The 18913-nt window shown below is 52.4% G+C and overlaps 9 protein-coding genes; 7 read left to right on the forward strand and 2 right to left on the reverse strand.

Annotated features, from left to right (window-relative positions):
* Nucleotides 1-74: 74 nt before the first annotated feature.
* On the forward strand, nucleotides 75-1820 carry RCC_01610 (uncharacterized protein; the record flags this gene model as incomplete). The annotated part of the gene is made up of 1 exon (XM_023766904.1): nucleotides 75-1820. The coding sequence occupies one exon, from the start codon at nucleotides 75-77 to the stop codon at nucleotides 1818-1820; it is 1746 nt and encodes a 581-aa protein (XP_023622672.1).
* Nucleotides 1821-2068: 248 nt separating this feature from the next.
* Nucleotides 2069-2923, reverse strand: RCC_01611 (related to estradiol 17 beta-dehydrogenase; the record flags this gene model as incomplete). The annotated part of the gene is made up of 1 exon (XM_023766905.1): nucleotides 2069-2923. One exon carries the CDS (start codon nucleotides 2921-2923, stop codon nucleotides 2069-2071), a length of 855 nt encoding a protein of 284 aa, XP_023622673.1.
* A 400-nt stretch (nucleotides 2924-3323) lies between these two features.
* On the reverse strand, nucleotides 3324-4343 carry RCC_01612 (uncharacterized protein; the record flags this gene model as incomplete). XM_023766906.1 has 2 exons in its annotated part: nucleotides 3324-3462; nucleotides 3517-4343. 2 exons carry the CDS (start codon nucleotides 4341-4343, stop codon nucleotides 3324-3326), a joined length of 966 nt encoding a protein of 321 aa, XP_023622674.1.
* A 1342-nt stretch (nucleotides 4344-5685) lies between these two features.
* RCC_01613 (uncharacterized protein) lies at nucleotides 5686-6573 on the forward strand (the record flags this gene model as incomplete). The annotated part of the gene is made up of 1 exon (XM_023766907.1): nucleotides 5686-6573. The coding sequence occupies one exon, from the start codon at nucleotides 5686-5688 to the stop codon at nucleotides 6571-6573; it is 888 nt and encodes a 295-aa protein (XP_023622675.1).
* A 693-nt stretch (nucleotides 6574-7266) lies between these two features.
* RCC_01614 (probable vacuolar protein sorting-associated protein 35) lies at nucleotides 7267-9935 on the forward strand (the record flags this gene model as incomplete). XM_023766908.1 has 3 exons in its annotated part: nucleotides 7267-7319; nucleotides 7386-9573; nucleotides 9627-9935. The coding sequence occupies 3 exons, from the start codon at nucleotides 7267-7269 to the stop codon at nucleotides 9933-9935; spliced, it is 2550 nt and encodes an 849-aa protein (XP_023622676.1).
* Nucleotides 9936-10733: 798 nt separating this feature from the next.
* On the forward strand, nucleotides 10734-11872 carry RCC_01615 (uncharacterized protein; the record flags this gene model as incomplete). XM_023766909.1 has 2 exons in its annotated part: nucleotides 10734-10825; nucleotides 10885-11872. 2 exons carry the CDS (start codon nucleotides 10734-10736, stop codon nucleotides 11870-11872), a joined length of 1080 nt encoding a protein of 359 aa, XP_023622677.1.
* A 493-nt stretch (nucleotides 11873-12365) lies between these two features.
* Nucleotides 12366-13638, forward strand: RCC_01616 (related to DUS4 Member of dihydrouridine synthase family; the record flags this gene model as incomplete). XM_023766910.1 has 6 exons in its annotated part: nucleotides 12366-12406; nucleotides 12463-12512; nucleotides 12570-12588; nucleotides 12651-12917; nucleotides 12967-13113; nucleotides 13164-13638. The coding sequence occupies 6 exons, from the start codon at nucleotides 12366-12368 to the stop codon at nucleotides 13636-13638; spliced, it is 999 nt and encodes a 332-aa protein (XP_023622678.1).
* Nucleotides 13639-13987: 349 nt separating this feature from the next.
* Nucleotides 13988-15619, forward strand: RCC_01617 (uncharacterized protein; the record flags this gene model as incomplete). Its single annotated transcript, XM_023766911.1, has 1 exon — nucleotides 13988-15619. One exon carries the CDS (start codon nucleotides 13988-13990, stop codon nucleotides 15617-15619), a length of 1632 nt encoding a protein of 543 aa, XP_023622679.1.
* Nucleotides 15620-18015: 2396 nt separating this feature from the next.
* On the forward strand, nucleotides 18016-18913 carry RCC_01618 (probable TATA-box binding protein; the record flags this gene model as incomplete). XM_023766912.1 has 3 exons in its annotated part: nucleotides 18016-18259; nucleotides 18321-18694; nucleotides 18749-18913. The coding sequence occupies 3 exons, from the start codon at nucleotides 18016-18018 to the stop codon at nucleotides 18911-18913; spliced, it is 783 nt and encodes a 260-aa protein (XP_023622680.1).

An 18913-nucleotide genomic window follows, 5' to 3' on the forward strand; every position in this document is an offset into this window, starting at 1 on the left:
ATCAAATAGAGCTTCACGGCCACCTTCTGCTGTTTCTCAGCTTCCACTTGCCTTTGATCACTCAAACAGCYATCATGGGACACGAGACCGAGCCAAACTTTTCCGCCTTGGCCAACGAGCTCGTAGTCCATATTGCGAGCTTTGCGAGACTGCGCGATGTGCTGTCTCTTCGTCTGACTTCTCGCAAGATGGCAGGCAATTGCAGCCGAGCGATCAAACAGCGCAACCTCACGCTCTATCTTCACCCACTCCGTGTCCAAGACGCTATTGACGTATGTCACTTGGACCTGTTTCGCAATAGTATCAACGAAGTCATACTCTTGGGCAAGTCAACGCAGACTCTCCGGCCAGATGATTTCTCTGAAGGTTTCGACAATTACCACCCATGGCCACTGTGTGAGGATATGTCTGGTCTAGATCGCTTCCACCTCGACGATCCATCGGCCTATAGCGAAGATCACCATCGGCGGAAGTGGATGCCAACGTGCTATGCAAGCCTTTTTGATGCGCTTAACAGGCTTCCAAATTTGAACACCCTGAGCTATGCCTCGACGAGTTATCGCGAGGGACTTTGCCTAAGTTCGCAGGGCGTCATCGACGCACATAGACGGGAAGCTGATCCTTGGCACACTTTCATTCAGGACACATTGAAAGTCCAGGWGGAGTATGAGTATGAGTATGAGTATGAGGTCGAGAACGAGAACGAGAACGATGATGGGGATTTGGACGAGGATCAGGATCAGGATGAGTATGGGGGTGAGCATGATGACGAGGGTGAGGTTGAGAATGAAGTTGAGAATGAGGTTGAGGTTGAGGATGAAGATCCGAATTGTGACTTCCTTCGATTCTGGACAGACTCGGAGCTCATCATGGGTCTACTTGCCGCCAGATGCGCACCCATCATCACCATCAATCTTCACCAGTCGATGCCTGACAGGCCCAGAGTACGGTGGACCAGGATACACAGCCGATGGTCGCCAAAGACCTACCCCGTAGCCGCAACGAAGAGGGTTCATAAACTAGAGATCCTAGCGCATGGCCAGCTGAACCTAGACTTTCTGAACGACAATGACTACAGAGATGCGACGATTGGCATTGGCCGTGGTGTAACGAGGCTGAGCCTCATCATGCCGGACGGAGACATGAAGTTCGAGGGTTACGACGGCTGGGGCGGACTATTCCACGAATTTGCAGTACGAATGCAAGACCTGGAGGCACTGGATGTCAGAATCGATTCCGCGATCGATCAGCACTTCCAAATGCTGGTCAGTGGAACTAAAGATACAGACAGAGAGCAGCGCTTCGAGAAGGTGCAAGGTATCGCCTTCAGCACCTTTTTCTACTACTTCTGCACTTCCGATTTTCACTTCGACTGCCTTCAACAGCTTCGACTGACCAGTCCATCAATTTTGCCAGGTTGTCTTGACAGTGACAACGTTGGTCGGTTCCTTGAAACGCACAAGGCTACGCTTCGAGTAGTTTCCTTTACCAACATTTTCTTTGCTGAACTACAAGGTGGCGAGGAAAGGGGTATTCGTGACGGTATGCTCGAAGTGATCAGAGCTGTTTCCGGCATCGCTAGCCTTGAGTCGGCGTCTATGTACGTTCCTCGACTCGAGAGCGTTCTTGCTCCTGGAGTGCATCACGACCATGCTAAATGCTATCGCTCCTCCGGTGAGGACTGGAAATCAACTTGGTTCACAATGGCTGTCTTTGACGAGCTCGCAGACCAGTTGCAAATCCCTCTAGAGGGCACGGGTTGGGATTTCGTGAAGCACGTCGTCCCGCAGAAGCAAATGGGTGCGTCAGTGGAGGCCTGAAAGCTGGAACACGTCTGAGCATCCTGCTGCACAGCGATATGTTCGTACAAGAGTTTGCAATGTGGGTAAAAAGGCAACAAGATGCCTCCAAACGTGGGTGTGGAGAAAATGTCAATTCTATCGTTGAACATTGTCAAATCCATTTGCTTTCTGAGTGAAGATCTRCCGTTTAATTCTAGCTGATTTAATGGAGTAGAAATTTGGACCTCCTAGATTACTAGCACGCGCTTGGACTCTAGATGGCCGGCTCAAGCCCTGCGTATGAGTTCCTCAACCTTCGCCAATCCAGTCAACTTCTTCGTAGTTGCATCAAGCCATCCATATGGAATGAAGTTCCCGATCCACGCCGTCCATACTGAATCACCCTTGGAAATTACGGGTGGAGGGTTTCCTTTAAGCAACTCCACTGTGACAGCTCTAGCCCAATCCTCTGGCTTCATATTCAGATGCTCCTCGGCCCATTGACCACTCGCCAGGTCTTCGGCGGCATCTTTCGCAGGCGCATAGATAGAACTCTCCGGCAAAGAGGCGCCTTTCGTCCGGTTATTCTTAATGACGTTCGTCTTCACTCCTCCGGTCTTCAATTCCACCACTGCAATGTCGAAAGGCTGCAATTCGATTCGCAGTGTTTGGGTGAAAGTTGACATTGCTGCTTTGGAGGCATTGTAGACTGCTTGAAATGGAATAATCAACGATGCTCCAATAGAAGTGTGGTTGACTATCATGGCTTTTGGAGATTTCCTGAGGAGTGGTAAGAAGGCTTGTGTGATGGCCAAGTGGCCCCACACGTTGATGTCGAAGAGGTCTTTCGCTTCGTCTATGGAGACGTCCGAGATGGGCATGTTGAATGCTGCGCCGGCATTGTTGAGGAGAATGTCAAGCTTGTCGACTTTTGAGAGTATGTTCTGGATTGAATCCTTGGAGGTGATGTCGAGAGGAAGTATTTCGATGCCATCTAGAGATGCCAGGCTGGACATGGACGAGATTTTCCGCGCAGTCGCGATGACATGGAGTCCAGATCTGTGGAATTCAGCAGCGAGTGCTGCTCCCATACCGCCATCGGAGCAGCCTGTGATGAGTATGGTTCTCTTTGATGGGGACATGTTGCTGAGAAAGGTTGAGGATGTTTTGGAGAGAAGACCTTGCGAGCGTAGCGATATCTTTCCGCTTTACAATCAGACACCAAGGTGGATTCGTCCGTTTCTTCGTCCGAGTTCTTCTTCGCGTAACACGGAAGACTTCGAAGGACCAAATTTCGTAAGCAAAGCGAAGTGAGATACACGGTGAGTTATGCATACAATGCATAAAACGAACGTTCCCTCTAATGCATAAATACAGGTCTGCAGCACGTTGAGATCTAGAGAGACATTAAGTGAATTTTACATACACAAGGAGATTTTAAGCTACGAATTATCAGATTAATATACAGGCGCCTTTCACACTGAGCCGCCCTGGCCATCGTCGTGTGAATCATCGCGATCATAAGACACCAAGTCCAACACCCTATCCGACAAGACATCCTCCGTAAGCACCGTAGATTCCTGCCAAGCAAGACAGGGTGTATTGACAGAACTCCTCGACAGCGTATGCCCTTCCGCCATAACACTGAACAACGTAGTCGTAGTTAGGGCTGCAGACATATCTGTAAATCATCGTTAGTTATGGTCCTCTTTATAGTAACTGAGCGTAGACATACCCTTGACCAGTTGGATTGCACCACGGATCCACGATTTGAGCACAGTCTGTTGGGCCCACGGCAGGGAAGATTCCATTGGGAAATCTGTTTTGACAAAAGCCGGGTGCTTGCGGGGCGGGAACTGGTTGGAACCATCCTTGTGGTGCGACAGGTGTCCACGAAGGCTGCTGCCACACCAATTGCCACGGTTGCAGCTGTGTCGTAGGTGGAGGAGGAGGAGGAGGAGTTCTGTTGTCTTGGTTGATAGTGATCGAGTCCGGAATCAAGTCGCCTAGTCCATTGGGAAGGAACTTGGATGGGTCAATGTTTTGAAGAGGATCGTCAACAGCGGAGTTGGGTGCGTTAGCAGCAGCGCCAGAATCCTGGGAGTTGGAGCCGAGATTTGCGATTCCTTCAGGTAGGAGCTTAGATGGGTCAATGTTCTTGAGAGCATCGGTGACGGAGTCGAGAGGGCTGGATTGGCCATCTGCCGGAGCAGCAGCACTGGAGTCTTGAGAGCCCGAGTTCTGGCCTGGAATAAGATCTGCGACTCCTTCAGGAACGAGTGAAGATGGGTCGGCGTTGTKGAGGGCATCRGTGGCGGAGTCGAGAGGACTGGATTGGCCTCCCGCCGGAGCAGCGGCGCTGGAATCTTGGGAGCCCGAGTTCTGACCCGGAATGAGATCTGCGACTCCTTCGGGAACGAATGAAGATGGGTCGACGTTCTGGAGGGCGTCAGCGGCGGAGTCTCCAGGGTTGGAGCCGCCTGCAGGGGTCGCCGCTTGATCTTGAGGAATGGCGAAAGCCAGAGCCGTGGAACACGTCAAAAGAAGAGATAGAAGCTGCATGATGGAGGGAAGCTCTTGCGGGTTGTCTTGAGAGATGAAGGGGGGATGATAAAAAATGCTGCGATGAGGGGAGTGCAGCACATTTATAGCCTCATTGCARCTGGTCTACCATTGTTCTTACAAGAAAGCCCTTGTCTGTTGTGAGTAGTTTACGTAGGTCCAGCATGGGTAAGTTTTCGAAGTCGCCTGCATTTGCCAACCGCATAGCCCAGTTGAAGCATGGGGGAATTGCAATTAAGATTAATGCTCCAGATGGGGATCCTCGTTGAGCGCGATTGCTATGGGAAGCCATGGAGCCACTTACACTGTTGCACATAGACAACACATACCCAGACTATCGTGCATGTGCTAGCGGTGACCACTGCGGTCCTTCGCGGCCCGCTGGGCAATCGATACGATAGAGCAGACTAGACTTTGAGCAACTCCAAGCCATCGTACTGCACGCATGACGGCCGAAGAAGCGTATCAAGGTACACCATCTCCAGGATCTTGCCAGTCAATGTCAATGTATATGTACAAGGTACCACAAGGTTACGAGATCAGCTCACTGGCGACCAGGTCGCCAAAAGCTTGATGAAATGCCTCACAGGCTTAAGGAGGTCTTATCCCAGTTTGTGTTCGTCCAGATCAGAGACTGCGCAAGGCCTCCCATGGCCAGTTGCACGTGGCTCAAGCATCGTTCTCCAAGGATGGACGGTCGGGTTGCTCGCACGTCCAAATTTTCGTGCGGAGAAGAACTCCTTCGCCTTCGTCTCCTGGATCCTGGCAGACGTCATACGGAGCTTGCTTGCAATCATGCAATCATGCACTGTTGGCCCTGAAACTCTGTGCGCGCCGGAACGACACGCTCAGGCTCTGGGGTAGGCAAACAGCTTTCGCGTGCTCTCTCGCGGCTGTGGACGGAAGATAGGACAGCAGTGCGCCCAAGCGCACCCAGAACCTTTGGAACTTGTCTCTCGGTATTCAAGATGAGCATAAAGCTTGTCAAATGTGTTTGTTGTTGTTACGGAAATCTGCGAAGTGGAATGCTGAAGTGGGTCTATACCTCGCGTAATCTTGCCCCCGCCTCCTCCCAGCCATTCGATTTCGCGACGACGCGCAACGGCTTGAATTTCTCGCCAAACCACTCGACCAGCCACCAGACAAGAGTGAAAATGGCTACTAGTTCATGCACCATAGCGATGGCTCCCTGCAATCATCCTTTCTCTGCAGAACTCCCTGCACTTCTCGCGCAACACGAACCATACCATCCTCCTTAGCCCGGAAAGTGAACAACGGGCCCGGACTATCATACTACACGACAATATACGACTTGTAGTCGTCCTACGAGGCAGCGCTCGCAATGCTCAACGCCCCATCCTCCCTGGCTCTGGTTACCGCCTTCCTAGCGCTGGGTGCAAGAGCTTTGCCGAAACCTCATCCCGCTGCAACATACCAGGTGGTCGATGTCGGCGGACCAACAGCTTCCACCTCGGCTGCTGCTGTCATATACGAGACCGTAGCAATTACCAAGTCGTCGAAGCCGAAGACTGTCACCAAAGCGTCTCTCACGGTGACTGTCACGCCGAAGGCTTCTATCAATACCACCATGCCGTATAGTGCGACCGCTTCTTCCACAAGCATTGCAAAGCAAGATTCGATTGAGACACCAGCGATTTACAGCACATCGGTCGAGAATAGCCCACTGTCCACGATCTCGCTTCCTTCCAGCACGTGGGCACCTCCTAAATCAACATCTCCAACGAGCGCGGCAGCGTCTAGAACAACATCATCGACGAGGGTGGCAGTATATGGTCAGAAAACAACCAGCACCTGGTCTACACAACGGGCCGTTACCACAAGCGTAGCGAGCTATGCTCCATCTACCGCAACTAGCTGGACGAAGCCAGCTTCTGAGGCAAATTCGCAGCCGACGAGTACCTGGACACCCATCCCAGCAAGCACTTGGACACCAATTCCGGCAAGCGTCTGGTTGCCATCYCCGACAAGCGTGTGGAAACCAAGTCCAACGCTTGCGACGAACACGGTGTTTGAGACGATGTATGTTGGGCCATCCGTATACTCTCCGCCCGTGCCTGTTAAGAGCTCCTTTCCGACATACGCTGTTCCTTGGAATGCGACTCGTCATTCATGGGAGGCCACCCCTTATTCGAGCCATGGACCCACCGAAGTAGGTCCTGCTGGGGCACGTCCGACTGGTGCGCTCAAAGTCCCGCATCTAGCTATGTAATGGTCTGCCGAGGATGCTTGTGAGATCGTGACACATTTTGGAATCGACAGCATATAATGAGGAAACGGCTCGGCAAAAGATAAAGACGAGAATTGAACATTCAGGAGTTTGGTGGCCACTCAAGCTAGCGCAGCATAGGAGGGCCTTTGGGTAGTTGGGTAGTTTATATAGCGGCCAAAGCCAAATGAACAGGTTCAACATGTTTCTGATTCTCAACGCACTCTTGGGTCTGTTCGACCTTACATCTTGTCGCCGAATCACAAGTCGACCGCTCTGCGTTCCCGTTCATCGATTATCAATCCAAATGAATGCTAATTCCTGTGTTCAATTTTAACAAAACGAATAGACACATTCAAATGCATTTTTGGAGCCCAATTGCTGAATTCCCATATCTTGGTAGATCCATGCGATTTCCATGCCTGTGTGGTGCATGTGAAAGCTGACTTCGGGCCGCGCGAGGAACGCCAATAGCTAGCTTCCATCTGGTCGGGAAACATCGTCACGCTTCAGCCACTCTCACTATGCGAACTCGAGGCCCGCATCGTCTCGTCACTCCATCATAATACAACAGACCCACTGCTGTATTGGAAGGAAACCGCCAAACTGGACGACTCAACGTCACCGCCGCCGGTCGAGGACCAGGCGCGACTGCTGGAGGATGCCTTGGCCGTGGTCCGCCAACAGGCTGTGCTGATGCGCCGCTGTCTAGAAACTCCGGGCAAGCTCATGGACGCGTTGAAGTGCAGGTAGGCTATCATCGTGTCCAGTAAGAGGTACATTGGTCAAAAGTGTACATGCTGACTTGGACACAGCTCAACGCTCGTCTCGGAATTGCGAACCAGCAGTCTCGGCCCCAAGCAGTACTATGAGCTCTACATGTCCGTCTTCGATGCGCTACGGCACCTCTCAGTCTACCTGCGCGAATCGCATCCTGTCAACCACCTCGCCGACCTATACGAGCTGGTGCAGTATGCGGGAAACATTGTGCCCCGTCTGTACCTCATGATCACAGTGGGTACGKTGTACATGGGCATTGAGGATGCGCCGGTCAAGGAGATCATGAAGGATATGATGGAGATGAGTCGCGGGGTGCAGCATCCCGTGCGAGGGTTGTTCCTGCGATACTACCTCAGCGGACAGGCTCGCGACTCGCTACCTGCCGGGACGGGAGACGGGCCAGAGGGGAATATTCAAGACAGCATCAGCTTCATCCTGACCAACTTTGTGGAAATGAATAAGCTTTGGGTGCGATTGCAGCATCAAGGTCACTCAAGAGAGCGGGAGCAGCGCACAAAGGAACGGCAGGAGCTGCAATTGTTGGTGGGCAGTAATCTCGTGCGGTTGAGCCAGCTTGTGGATCTGGAAAGCTACAAAAATGTCATACTGGAGCCACTATTGGAGCAGGTCGTGCAATGTCGAGACGTGCTGGCGCAGGAATACCTGCTGGAAGTCATTACCCAGGTGTTCCCGGACGAGTTCCACTTGCATACACTGGATCAATTGCTGGCTGCGACGGCGCGACTCAACCCGCATGTGAATGTCAAGGCGATTGTGATTGGACTTATGGATCGGCTGTCAGCATTTGCCGCGAGAGAGTCCGAGAGCCAAACGCCAGAGGATCGTCAAAAGCTGGAAGAGGAGTCCGTAGCTGCGCTGCTGGAGAAGCTCAGTGTTTCCAAGGAAGCTGCAGAGAAGCAGCCGGAATCAACAGCAAAAGAACCTGCAGAGCCCACAAATGGAGAGAACGAGGTTGGAACGGAAGATGCAGCGTCAGTCGCGCCCATTGAGGAAACATCGGGCGAAGACTCAGCTGCCACTCCTCCCACACAAACGAATGGAGACGAGGAGAAGCACAAAGGTATTCCTGCGAATATTAAGCTCTTTGAGATATTCTACGAGCAGGTCATACATTTGGTGACAGTACAGCGACTTCCAATCCAGGACATTACTGCGTTGTTGGTCTCTCTGGTCAATCTGGCCCTCAACATCTATCCCGAGCGATTGGACTATGTCGACCAGGTTTTGCATTACGCCACCAAAGAAGTGGCACGATACACCAATGCTCCAGACCTTCATTCTCAGGCGTCCCAGTCGAGTCTTCTCAGCCTTCTCCTTGGACCTGTCAAGACATACTGCTCACTTTTCACTGCCCTGGCGTTACCAAACTTTGTGCCTTTGTTCCAGCAACAGCCCTACCCAACGCGAAGATCTGTGGCCGGAGAAGTTGCGCGCAGTTTACTGCGTAATGAAACCAAAATCAAAACTGCCGCTCATCTTGAAGGTGTTCTGCAGATATTGTCAGTCCTGATCAACGAGGGTATGCAGCAACCTGCGGGTCCAGCGCGCAGAGGCGCTGTGGAGACCGATGAAACGGTTGAGGAGCAAGGCTGGCTCGCCCGTATCGTGCATCTCGTCAAGGGCGCGGACAACGTCACCCAATTCCAGCTCCTCCAAAAGACGAAGATTGCATTCCAAGAGGGCAACGAGCGCACGAAATACACCACACCAGCCTTGGTAACCCAATCTCTCAAGCTTGCGCGGTCTTTCAAGCGAAGAGAACATCTCTCGAGCGACGACTATGCGGTCCTATCCTCAGCAGTCTACAAGTTCATGCACAGCACCCTGTCATCGCTTTATACCCGGGTCTCAGCAGCGGGCGTTCCGGATCTGGTACTCAGGCTGTTTGTCTCCTGCGGTCAAGTCGCCAGCCAATGCGAGAACGAGGACGTCGCATATGAGTTTTTCGCACAAGCTTTTACCGTGTACGAGGAGTCGATCTCCGATTCTAGGTCTCAATTCCAGGCTATCTGTATCATTGCCGGCGCACTATCCGGATGTTCAGAAAGGTTTGGCAGGGAGAATTACGATACTCTGATCACGAAAGCAGCGCTGCATGGTAGTAAACTTCTCAAAAAGCCCGACCAGTGTCGTGCAGTATACCTTGCCAGTCATCTGTGGTGGACAGCGGAGAAGGGCGAGAAGCAAGAAGAAGGCAAAGAGGTTGGTTTGAGACTATTTCAACCTTTCGATCTTTCACTAACACAACTTACCAGCCCTATCGCGACGGTAAACGAGTACTCGAATGTTTACAACGCGCCCTCCGCGTCGCCGACGCCTGCATGGACACGGCTGTATCTGTCGAACTATTCGTGGAGATCCTAAATCGCTACGTCTACTACTTTGACCAGGAAAACGACGCTGTCACGACCAAATATCTGAACGGGCTAATCGAGCTTATACATTCCAACCTTAGCACGACAGAGAACGTCAGCGGACTGGATCAGCCGAGGAAACACTTTCAGCGCACTCTGGATTATATCGCCAGTCGCGAGTATGAGGGTGTGGAGACGAGATCGAAATAGTTCAGGGCGGACTGTAAATGTCAATAGAAGTATGCGATATGGTCGCTAATGGCAAGTCTCGACTACAGCATGACAACCACGTGCACTCGTCTCGTTCCGCTCCAGGCTGCGTCCTATTTGATTGGTGGGATTGTTTCACCTCCGTACACGCCGGCATGGTCCTGTGTGCTGTCTCTGAAAACCGCTATGTGTCTCAACCGGAACCGTGATGGACTGTAAATTCGCGGAGGTACCTTGGAGGTACTTGGAGGTATCCCCGACCACGACTCGAGGTCTGGCTACATCTTCGGTCTTTTGATTTGTGCTAGTTCACGCTCAGGCCGATGTGCTGGCAACTTTTGACAGATGATATCACACGGGCTCTTCACAGCTCGCAATACACGCTCAAGCTGCTCGTTGTACATAGATCGATTCGACTTGATGACATGGTCATCTGAACAGAGCGCGGCATCGGCGACCCTGCGGCAAACCTTCCATCCTTCGTTCTTCATTCCATCCCTGACTTCCGATAAGGCTATCGGCGTCATTTACGGAGTGAGGTAAGTAGCTCCAAGGAGGCAACACCACACTACACCACATTGTGGCATAGCAAGCAGGGCATCTTCTCATCTTAACGTGCCACGCTGCGCTGGCGTGCTGCCCGCTTACCGCTACGAATAACCCAATTGGCGACTTCGACATCGGCGAAGCTCGGGTTCATTCAACGGCCTGGCACAGGACATTGTCAATCCATTTTCAGCTTATCTAGCTGCTGATACGATCCGACATTTCCAAATTAGCTTTGGCATAAGAAGGACCATGATGGCCGGCTCACAGCAGAATGAGCCGCCAACCGCGGTTTGGAATGCTGAGAAGGGCACATCCAAAAACTTATCTACCGGCATGATGAAGTCAGTCGGACTTTCTGAGTCCTTCCTCTTTTCTCCTCGCTAACATACATCCTCACAAGACCACTCTATACCTCTTGCAGTGAACATCGGCACTCGCTTGAGAGAAACGGCTGCCTCTCTGGACCTTCGCCCATCATGGCGGAAACACCTCGATTCTTCCAGCAATCGGCGGCAACCCCTTCGCCTTTTCTACGTCTGCCAGTAGAGATCAGGCTGCAAATATATGGTCTTCTGGTTCTACCCAGGGACCAATCACATCTTTCGGCGTCCTACGAGAAAGTCACCGCCAGTGCTCAGGATTACTACGATTACGACAAGAACGACCTCGCCAATCGCGCTAATCCTACGCTTTGTATCCGAACGATCGATCCACTGCGCTATCCCATGCGTTATCCAGCTGATCGACCACACCTTCGCGGTTCCTATAGCGTTCACGGCCAAAGCATGAGGTTTCGCTGCATGTCCACCACCTACCACTGCGTAAACATCCCGAAGATCCAACCGAACCTCAAGATCATGGGCGTAAACAAGCAAATTCACAATGAAGTTGCAGAGCTTCTGTATTCGGGATACACCTTTGACTTTGATACCCACGTCGAAGCCATTGTCCCGTTCCTCGCCGACCTCACTCCATTCGCAAGGAGCTGCATCAAAAGCATTCGAATCGTCAAGCGCGCGCTGGCGTACCAGAAAGAATTCGACAAATGTGAATGGAACGGTGCAATGCGTGCACTCACTGATCCCAACTGTGGAATCTCGTTGAGGAGGCTGGAGCTTGGTGTTGTAGCTGGGCGACCTGGAGAGAATGGATGGAACGACGTTGCGACGTACTGTGCGAGAGACTTTGATCTGCTACGGACGCAGGAGGGGATGGAATGGATTCCAACCCTTCTTGGTGTTGCGGGGTTGAAGGAGCTGGACGTGCATGCTGTGGTGGAACATTGTCCGCCGGGAACAAGCAGTTCTGCCATGGCAAACTATATCAGATTTTCGGCGAGCGTTGATGGTGGGTTTAGGGAGTGGTTGAAAGGCCAGTTGCTGTCTTGAGTGGCGTTAGCGGCCTAGATTGTGATGTTTGAATACATGAATACAACAACGAATACGCCTTTCGAAGGCCTGTTCCGCTACACACCAGAATGATGACTCCTTGGCAGCTCGTTACGGATTGTTCGAAATAGCGGAACTAACAATGGCTTTTTCATCAGGACCTTTTGCTTGCTCTGACAACGGAGGGGTTGAACATAACGTTCCCACGTTAGGAAGCTTGCACAAGTAGTGAAATCCAGCAAAATGTTGTCTAAACCGCGGCAGCAGCTTACGACGACATCCAGGCCACAGTGACTTTACAAAGACCCAACGCACCCAGCTCTATAACAGGTTCAATGTCACCCAGAGTTCGTACACAATACCCAAGTTGACCGTTGTGATATGAAGACACTACCCAAACCCTAACCCTAGCTGTGCGTCGGAATTCTCAGCCGAACGACTCCATCTCCATCTGCAACGTCMGCGAGTGTCCCATCTACACACCATCGCAGCCATGGGTAGCATATCAAACGATGAAGACCTCGGTAGGCCACGGTAAGTCTGACTTGGTGATGTAAGAGAAAGCTCGCCTTAACATTCCTCTGCATCAGAATCTTGGAACTTTTTGAAGCAGCGAAGAGGGAAGGAAGGCCGCTGAATGGTAGGTGTTGTTCTTTATATCCTCTTCTTAATTTCACCATACTGATCAAATGCTCAGTCTCAGCGCCGATGGTACGGTAAGCCGTGGCGTTTTCCACAAACAAAAAAGATAAGCCATGTGAGCTGACGAAACAAACAGGTACAGCAAGCTTCCGTTCCGCCTTCTTGTCAGAGAATACGGAGCAGACGTTACCTACGTACCCATGATGCTGGCCCATGAGTTCATTCGTTCCCCCATCGCTCGAGACTCCGACTTCACAACGCACCCACTGGAGCGAGAACCAACAAGTGATGGAAGGCAACACGCGCTCATTGCCCAGTTCGCCTCTTCGGATCCCGTTGAGTTCTCCCGGGCTGCTGAGTTGATATCACCGTGGGTCGATGGAGTGGACTTGAACTGTGGCTGGTATATATTTTGCAAATATCTTGATATATCATCGCTGACTTGAGGACAGTCCACAAAGCTGGGCGATCAAGGAAGGCATCGGCTGCGGTCTGATGGAGAAACCAGAGCTGATCGCGAATATTGTCAAACTGGCAAAAGCTACTTTGTCGTCAGACAAGAGCGTGAGCTGCAAAATAAGGATTCACAAAGACATCAAGTAAGCCACCCCATTACACAGTTGCCGTCCAGTGCTGAATCACGTCCTAGCAAAACCATTCAACTTGTTCAGATGTTGCAAGAGGCTGGTGTGGACTTCATCACCGTTCATGGAAGATTGAAACATCAGCGTTCCAGCACGCCTCCGGACTACGATGCGATCAGAACCCTACGGCAATATATCAGAGTTCCTTTGCTTGCCAATGGTGACGCATATACACTGTCAGACGTTAACAACATCGCCACACTAACAGGAGCCGATGGAGTTATGGCTGCCCGAGGAATCTTGGAAAATCCTGCAATGTTCGCTGGCGACGACGTCACAAGCCCGGAGTGTATCGTCGACTTCATGAAGTGGGCGATGCGATGCCCCGTGCCCTTTGCCGTTGTGCTTCACCACGTGATGGAGATGTCAGCACGTATGTCGGACATGGACAAGAAGTCCAGGAAGAGATTGCAGGACTCGCAGGACCTTCTTGAYCTCGGAGACTATGTGGAAGCGCGATGGGGCTTAGCCAGACGATAACCCTGAGCGGCCGTCCATGTCAGCCTTCAAGGCCATATCGCACCTTGTTGTGTTGATGTTCTAGCATGACTGGTCGTTTGTACAAGGGGATAACCGGGTTGTTGGTTGAGTCCCAGCCCGACATTCATTCACTTGACCTTGACTTAGTCAGGGTGGAGTCAACCGTCGTCATGGTCTGTGCCGTTCATCTCGACTACTCGCTTACCCCACCTGCATCCAAATCTTATGGATTACTTGCACACCATCCATCACCACCAACACCACAACGAATCTCGAAGTCACCCGCCAAACTCTTGCGCCGTGAGAAACTCCAGAGCTACACTCGGGTTTGGCACCACTAGCCAGCAGCATGTCGGACCCAATCGCTAAAGCGCAAGCTCATGTGAACAAAGCATGGCGCGCGGTTGATTCTGCTCTATGTATCCTTGAGCACCTGGAGCAGAAGCGGACCACTCATGCGGTCACGGAGAATGAGGTTGCGGAGCAGAACCGCATCTACGAGTGGACTCGACAGAATGCGGAGAGGGCCAAAGCCAACTTGACTGCTATTCACCACAGCACGATTGAGCTCAATGCTGCGCGCTTGAAGAGAGACTCGTCATGGCGTGATCACGAACTTCCGACCACAGCAACCGCGGAATGGCGAATTGCTAAGAAAATGCATGCCCTTCAGGAGGCCATATCAAAGGCGTTCTGCGAAGATCCCCTTCCAGGATCACAGCCACCGTCTCCGCCTGCGCGTGAAGCAGATCCGTATAGGCATATCTGGAGAAAGCTCGAGGTTGCTCGACAAAACGAGTCGAAGGCCAAGCAGAAGCTCGAGGAAGCGCGCGCAACTCTAAGCGGCCAGGAATCCAGAGTTAATGAGCTCAAGAATCAGATTGATGATTTGTTTGAAGTTTCTGATACAAATGAGAATGCGCCAGTGTTGATGTTGCTACGTGGGCAATTTTTCGAAGCGCATATCAAGGCCCAAGAGACCAGAATCCGCAGCGTTGGCTTACAACACTCGCTGCTTTCTCTCGCGAAAAGAACAGTCGAAGCGGAAACTATAGTTGAGGCAGAGAAGAAGAGAGAAAAAGAGGAGGCACAGCGCAAGGAGGCTGAAATAGTTGAGGCAGAGAAGAAGAGAAGCAGGGAGGAGGCACAGCGCAAGGAGGATGAATTGCGGCAGAAGGCTGAAACAAAGCCGGAGAACGAAGAGACCGAGCGAAGCAGAATGGGAGGAGATCGTCCCAAAGCTCAAGCGGACATGGTCGACATGTTCGCCAATCTCAATTTGAAGCATGAGGAGAAGTGGGCGGYGAAAGCGAGGGGCAGAATCGCTCGGAAGCAGGCAGACAAGACGCGCCAGAAGATCGCCGACAGACTCGCTCGACAGCAGGCAGAGACGAAGCGTCGAGAAGAAGAAAAGGCGGAGGCTGAAAAGGCCAAGCAAAAGGCCGAAGAAGCTCAACGCGAGGCACATCTCGCCGAAGAGCAGGCAAGAATCCGCGCAGTTCTGGAGAAGCTCGCGAAAGAGCAGGCTGAGCAGGAGAAGAAAGCTGAGCAGGAGAAGAAGAAAGCTGAGCAGGAGAGGGAGAAGAAAAAGGCCGTGCGGGAGAAGCAGAAGGCCGAGCAGGAGAGGAAGGCGAAGGCCGAGCAGGAGAGAGCCAAGCCGAAGCCAGAGCAGACCATCGCACAATGGCGTGCCACCACGGAACTGCTCTTTGCCGACTACTCGAAGATGCAGATCTTCCCACAGCCCCCCACACGCCGATGCGGCAATACACGATGTACGAACGTCCCTCGAAGTCTTCGCGCATGCAGTCACAGCATCGAGGACGCATTCCGAAGGACCTCGAACCTCGACGTGAAGAAGGAGAGACTTCGCTGGCATCCGGACCGCTTCTCTTCATGCCCAGAGCAGCATCGCGGGGTCTTTCAGAAGATGGCGCAGGAGGTGTTTGTTGTGTTGGAGGAGATGTATCAGAAGCGTTGAGGTGGATACTTGGTCATGTTGTGTGTGGGATCGTTTCGAGGAAGGATGGTGCTGCACAGGAGGTTGCTGGCGTCAACGAGGGTGGTTTGGACTACTAGATGTGCTGGAGACAACATGTGTTCGGCATACGACCTTTGGTCAGAGGATGAATTGTGAATTTAGTTATGCTTGATGAGAAACGCTACAAGAATGAAAAGTCCTACAAGGAATGTTGGCTACACCACCAGTGACCCACGGAAGAAGTTCGCTCCAGAGCAAGTTGTCTCCCAGTGTCCGTCCGATGTCCGCGGTAAGTTGCTGTGATCGCGATGTATAACATTTGGTAAGTAGAGCCTGGAGGTGTCTTTCCGGCCGCAATCAATACGCCGGTGTGTGTCACTTTTGCACGGCAGGACGTCGTCAAGTCATTGCTGATTATGCGGCACTCCCCACGACATCGTCCTTGTTGTCAACTCGCCGACAACTAACGTCCCAAATTAAGATCTTGTGATCAACGTTGTCGGATCAACGTCGTCGGATAGATCAACTCGAGACGATCAACGTTGTCCCATCCCGTCCTACTTTTGCGAGTGATTTCCCTTCATTCATGGGACACTTGCTGCTTTCTTTTAAATCGACGGAGTACTGGTCTGGTTGGATGAATTTTTGCGCTATAAGGAGCCTTGTATGACGGGCATGAATCATGAGTTGTAACGGACGACGAATTCGATAAAAACTTGTTCTTACACACGAGAAACTTGCCGTAGCATTTCTTACCATGAATGTCTTCGGCATGTCCCCGCAAGACTTGTATTGTCAGCCGGTCGACTCATGTCTTCCAGGCGCTGAATGTGGTAGAGCTGTACTAGAGCATCACGTTGGCTGGAAGCTTCCATCCAACGAGCCCGAAGCCGGGCCACCTGTGGCGAGCTTGCGCCGAAGAAATTCGCGCGCGCGTCCATCCAAGCGAATCGATGCCTTGCCACAATCACGATGGAGGCAAGTTTTTCTTCTTGCTAGATAGATCATAGATGGGTATTACGAAAAGCTTGCGATTGACCGGTCCCGCTGGGCTGGTTTGACATCCGACGAATGAGGTGTCGCGATTAAAGCCACCAGCATGTGAAGAGCCGACCTCTCCGGCTTCGCAATGCGCATTGCGCCATCTCATCGTGCATCGCATCGCACTGCATCGCCATCTAACTTACAGTATACGTATACTCGTTGCGGGGCGCTGTGGTCTTGATTTTCCGTAGAAAGGGATGCGCTGACTGTGAAACTGCAAACTCGTCCTGTGTCACGACCCATGGGCGTCGCAGCCTCGTAGGACTCCGAGGCAGACGCGAAACGGACAAGAGAGGCCGCAAACGCCGCGTCGGTTGTCATCTGTCATGCACCATATTCGCACCGCCTCTCTGGCACGGAGTCGCGAGCTGCAAGTCCCAGCCATATGGCGAGGAGTACTCCAACGGTCATGCTGGTGCTTGTCGTGACCGTTTAGCTGTTATCTGGTAGCCTGGAGAGATGCCGAAGGGAAAGGTGGCCATAACGTAGCGGAACGCAAACGTGTGAGTCACGCCGGCCGCAAACGGCTTTGCAACGTCGGAGGGTCCTGAGTCTGGACGGCAGACATTTTTGTGAGTCGTATGTTGTTGGCAGACGTATAAGTTACCAGCAAGTGATGTTGTATCTCTCACGAGGAAGGTGGGTAAGCTGATAAGTGAATGAATTGGTGGTCGTTGCCAGGGCGGCCAGCCCGGAATCGTCATGGAAAAAAAGTGAGGACCTCCTGAAACCTGGCCCGTGCTCCAGGCGGTCAAGTATAAGTAAAGCCGTGCCCGTCGATTGCAAAATTCGTGACTTTTGGCCGATATCCGACGATCCCTTCCCAGCGCCGCACGCCCACCTTCCGTAGAAGCAATTGAATACCATCTCTGTCACGAGAGCGACAGACTTACCACTCTCTAATTTTTTCGCGGATTCGCTTGGACGTCRGCACGGCTTCAGTGGATATTTKGACTGACTTTTGCGACGGTCACGTGTTGTCGACGAGCAAAGCTCACTATAAAAGTTCGGCTGCACCTTCAACACCAACATCCAACACCACCGAGAGAAGGAAGCGTCTTCCGTCTACTCATCCATTCATCACTTCATCACAACCGCGACCTCACTTGCTCGCACGTCAAGCACAACATCACAGCAGACGCTTTCGGTAGCTCTTCTGCTGAGTCTGTGCGCCGATCCGCCATCATACCCACCGTTAGGTCGCTCGTCCACCTCACCACCACCGTCGCACGCGCATCACCGAGAGGGTCGCCGGAACATCACACCGAGCTCATCCATCACTCGCSCGCCAGCTTAGACGTCACCTGCGCCTAAGCTCGAGCGTGTCGCACGTKTGCCTGTCCACCGCCATCATGGATCAGGTCTACATCTCCCACCCGCAGAATGCCGCCGAGGCCAAGCAGTTCTCTGCGCCTGCGTCGCTCTCTTTCCCCGGCGCGCAAGGCCACTTGACACCACCGAACGAGTCGCAACAGGCACCCAAGAATGGGATGAATGGTCAACAGCAAGGAGGGAATGCCGTGCAACCCGCGAGCAATGGGGTGACTCCCGCAACTCCAGCTGCTACTCCAGGACAAGCCGGGACTGGGGTGTCGGGTACGCTTCTTGCGCCACGGGAAAGCGTTCGATGGGCGCCACGCTAACGTTGTTCCTCCAGGTATCGTTCCCACACTGCAGAACATTRTCGCARCGGTGAACTTGGACTGCCGCCTCGATCTCAAGACCATTGCCCTGCACGCCCGAAACGCCGAGTACAACCCGAAGCGTTTCGCGGCCGTCATCATGCGCATTCGAGAGCCCAAGACCACCGCACTCATCTTCGCTTCCGGCAAGATGGTTGTGACTGGTGCCAAGTCTGAAGATGACAGCAAACTCGCCTCGCGCAAGTATGCTCGCATCATCCAGAAGCTTGGCTTCAACGCGAAGTTTACGGACTTCAAAATCCAGAACATCGTGGGCAGTTGCGACATCAAGTTCCCCATCCGTCTTGAGGGTCTTGCTAGCCGTCATCACATGTTCTCTAGCTACGAGGTAAGGCTGCCGTGTCTTCACTGCAATGGAGTCCTGTGAGCTAACATGGTGAAGCCCGAACTCTTCCCCGGTCTCATCTACAGAATGATGAAGCCGAAGATTGTGCTTCTCATCTTCGTRTCTGGCAAGATAGTCCTCACCGGTGCCAAAGTCCGTGAGGAGATCTACCAGGCCTTCGAGCTCATCTACCCCGTCCTTTCGGACTTCCGCAAGACCTAG

This window comes from Ramularia collo-cygni, assembly GCF_900074925.1.
Source record: "Ramularia collo-cygni strain URUG2 genome assembly, contig: RCC_scaffold02, whole genome shotgun sequence".
Classification (NCBI taxonomy): Eukaryota; Fungi; Ascomycota; class Dothideomycetes; order Mycosphaerellales; family Mycosphaerellaceae; genus Ramularia; species Ramularia collo-cygni.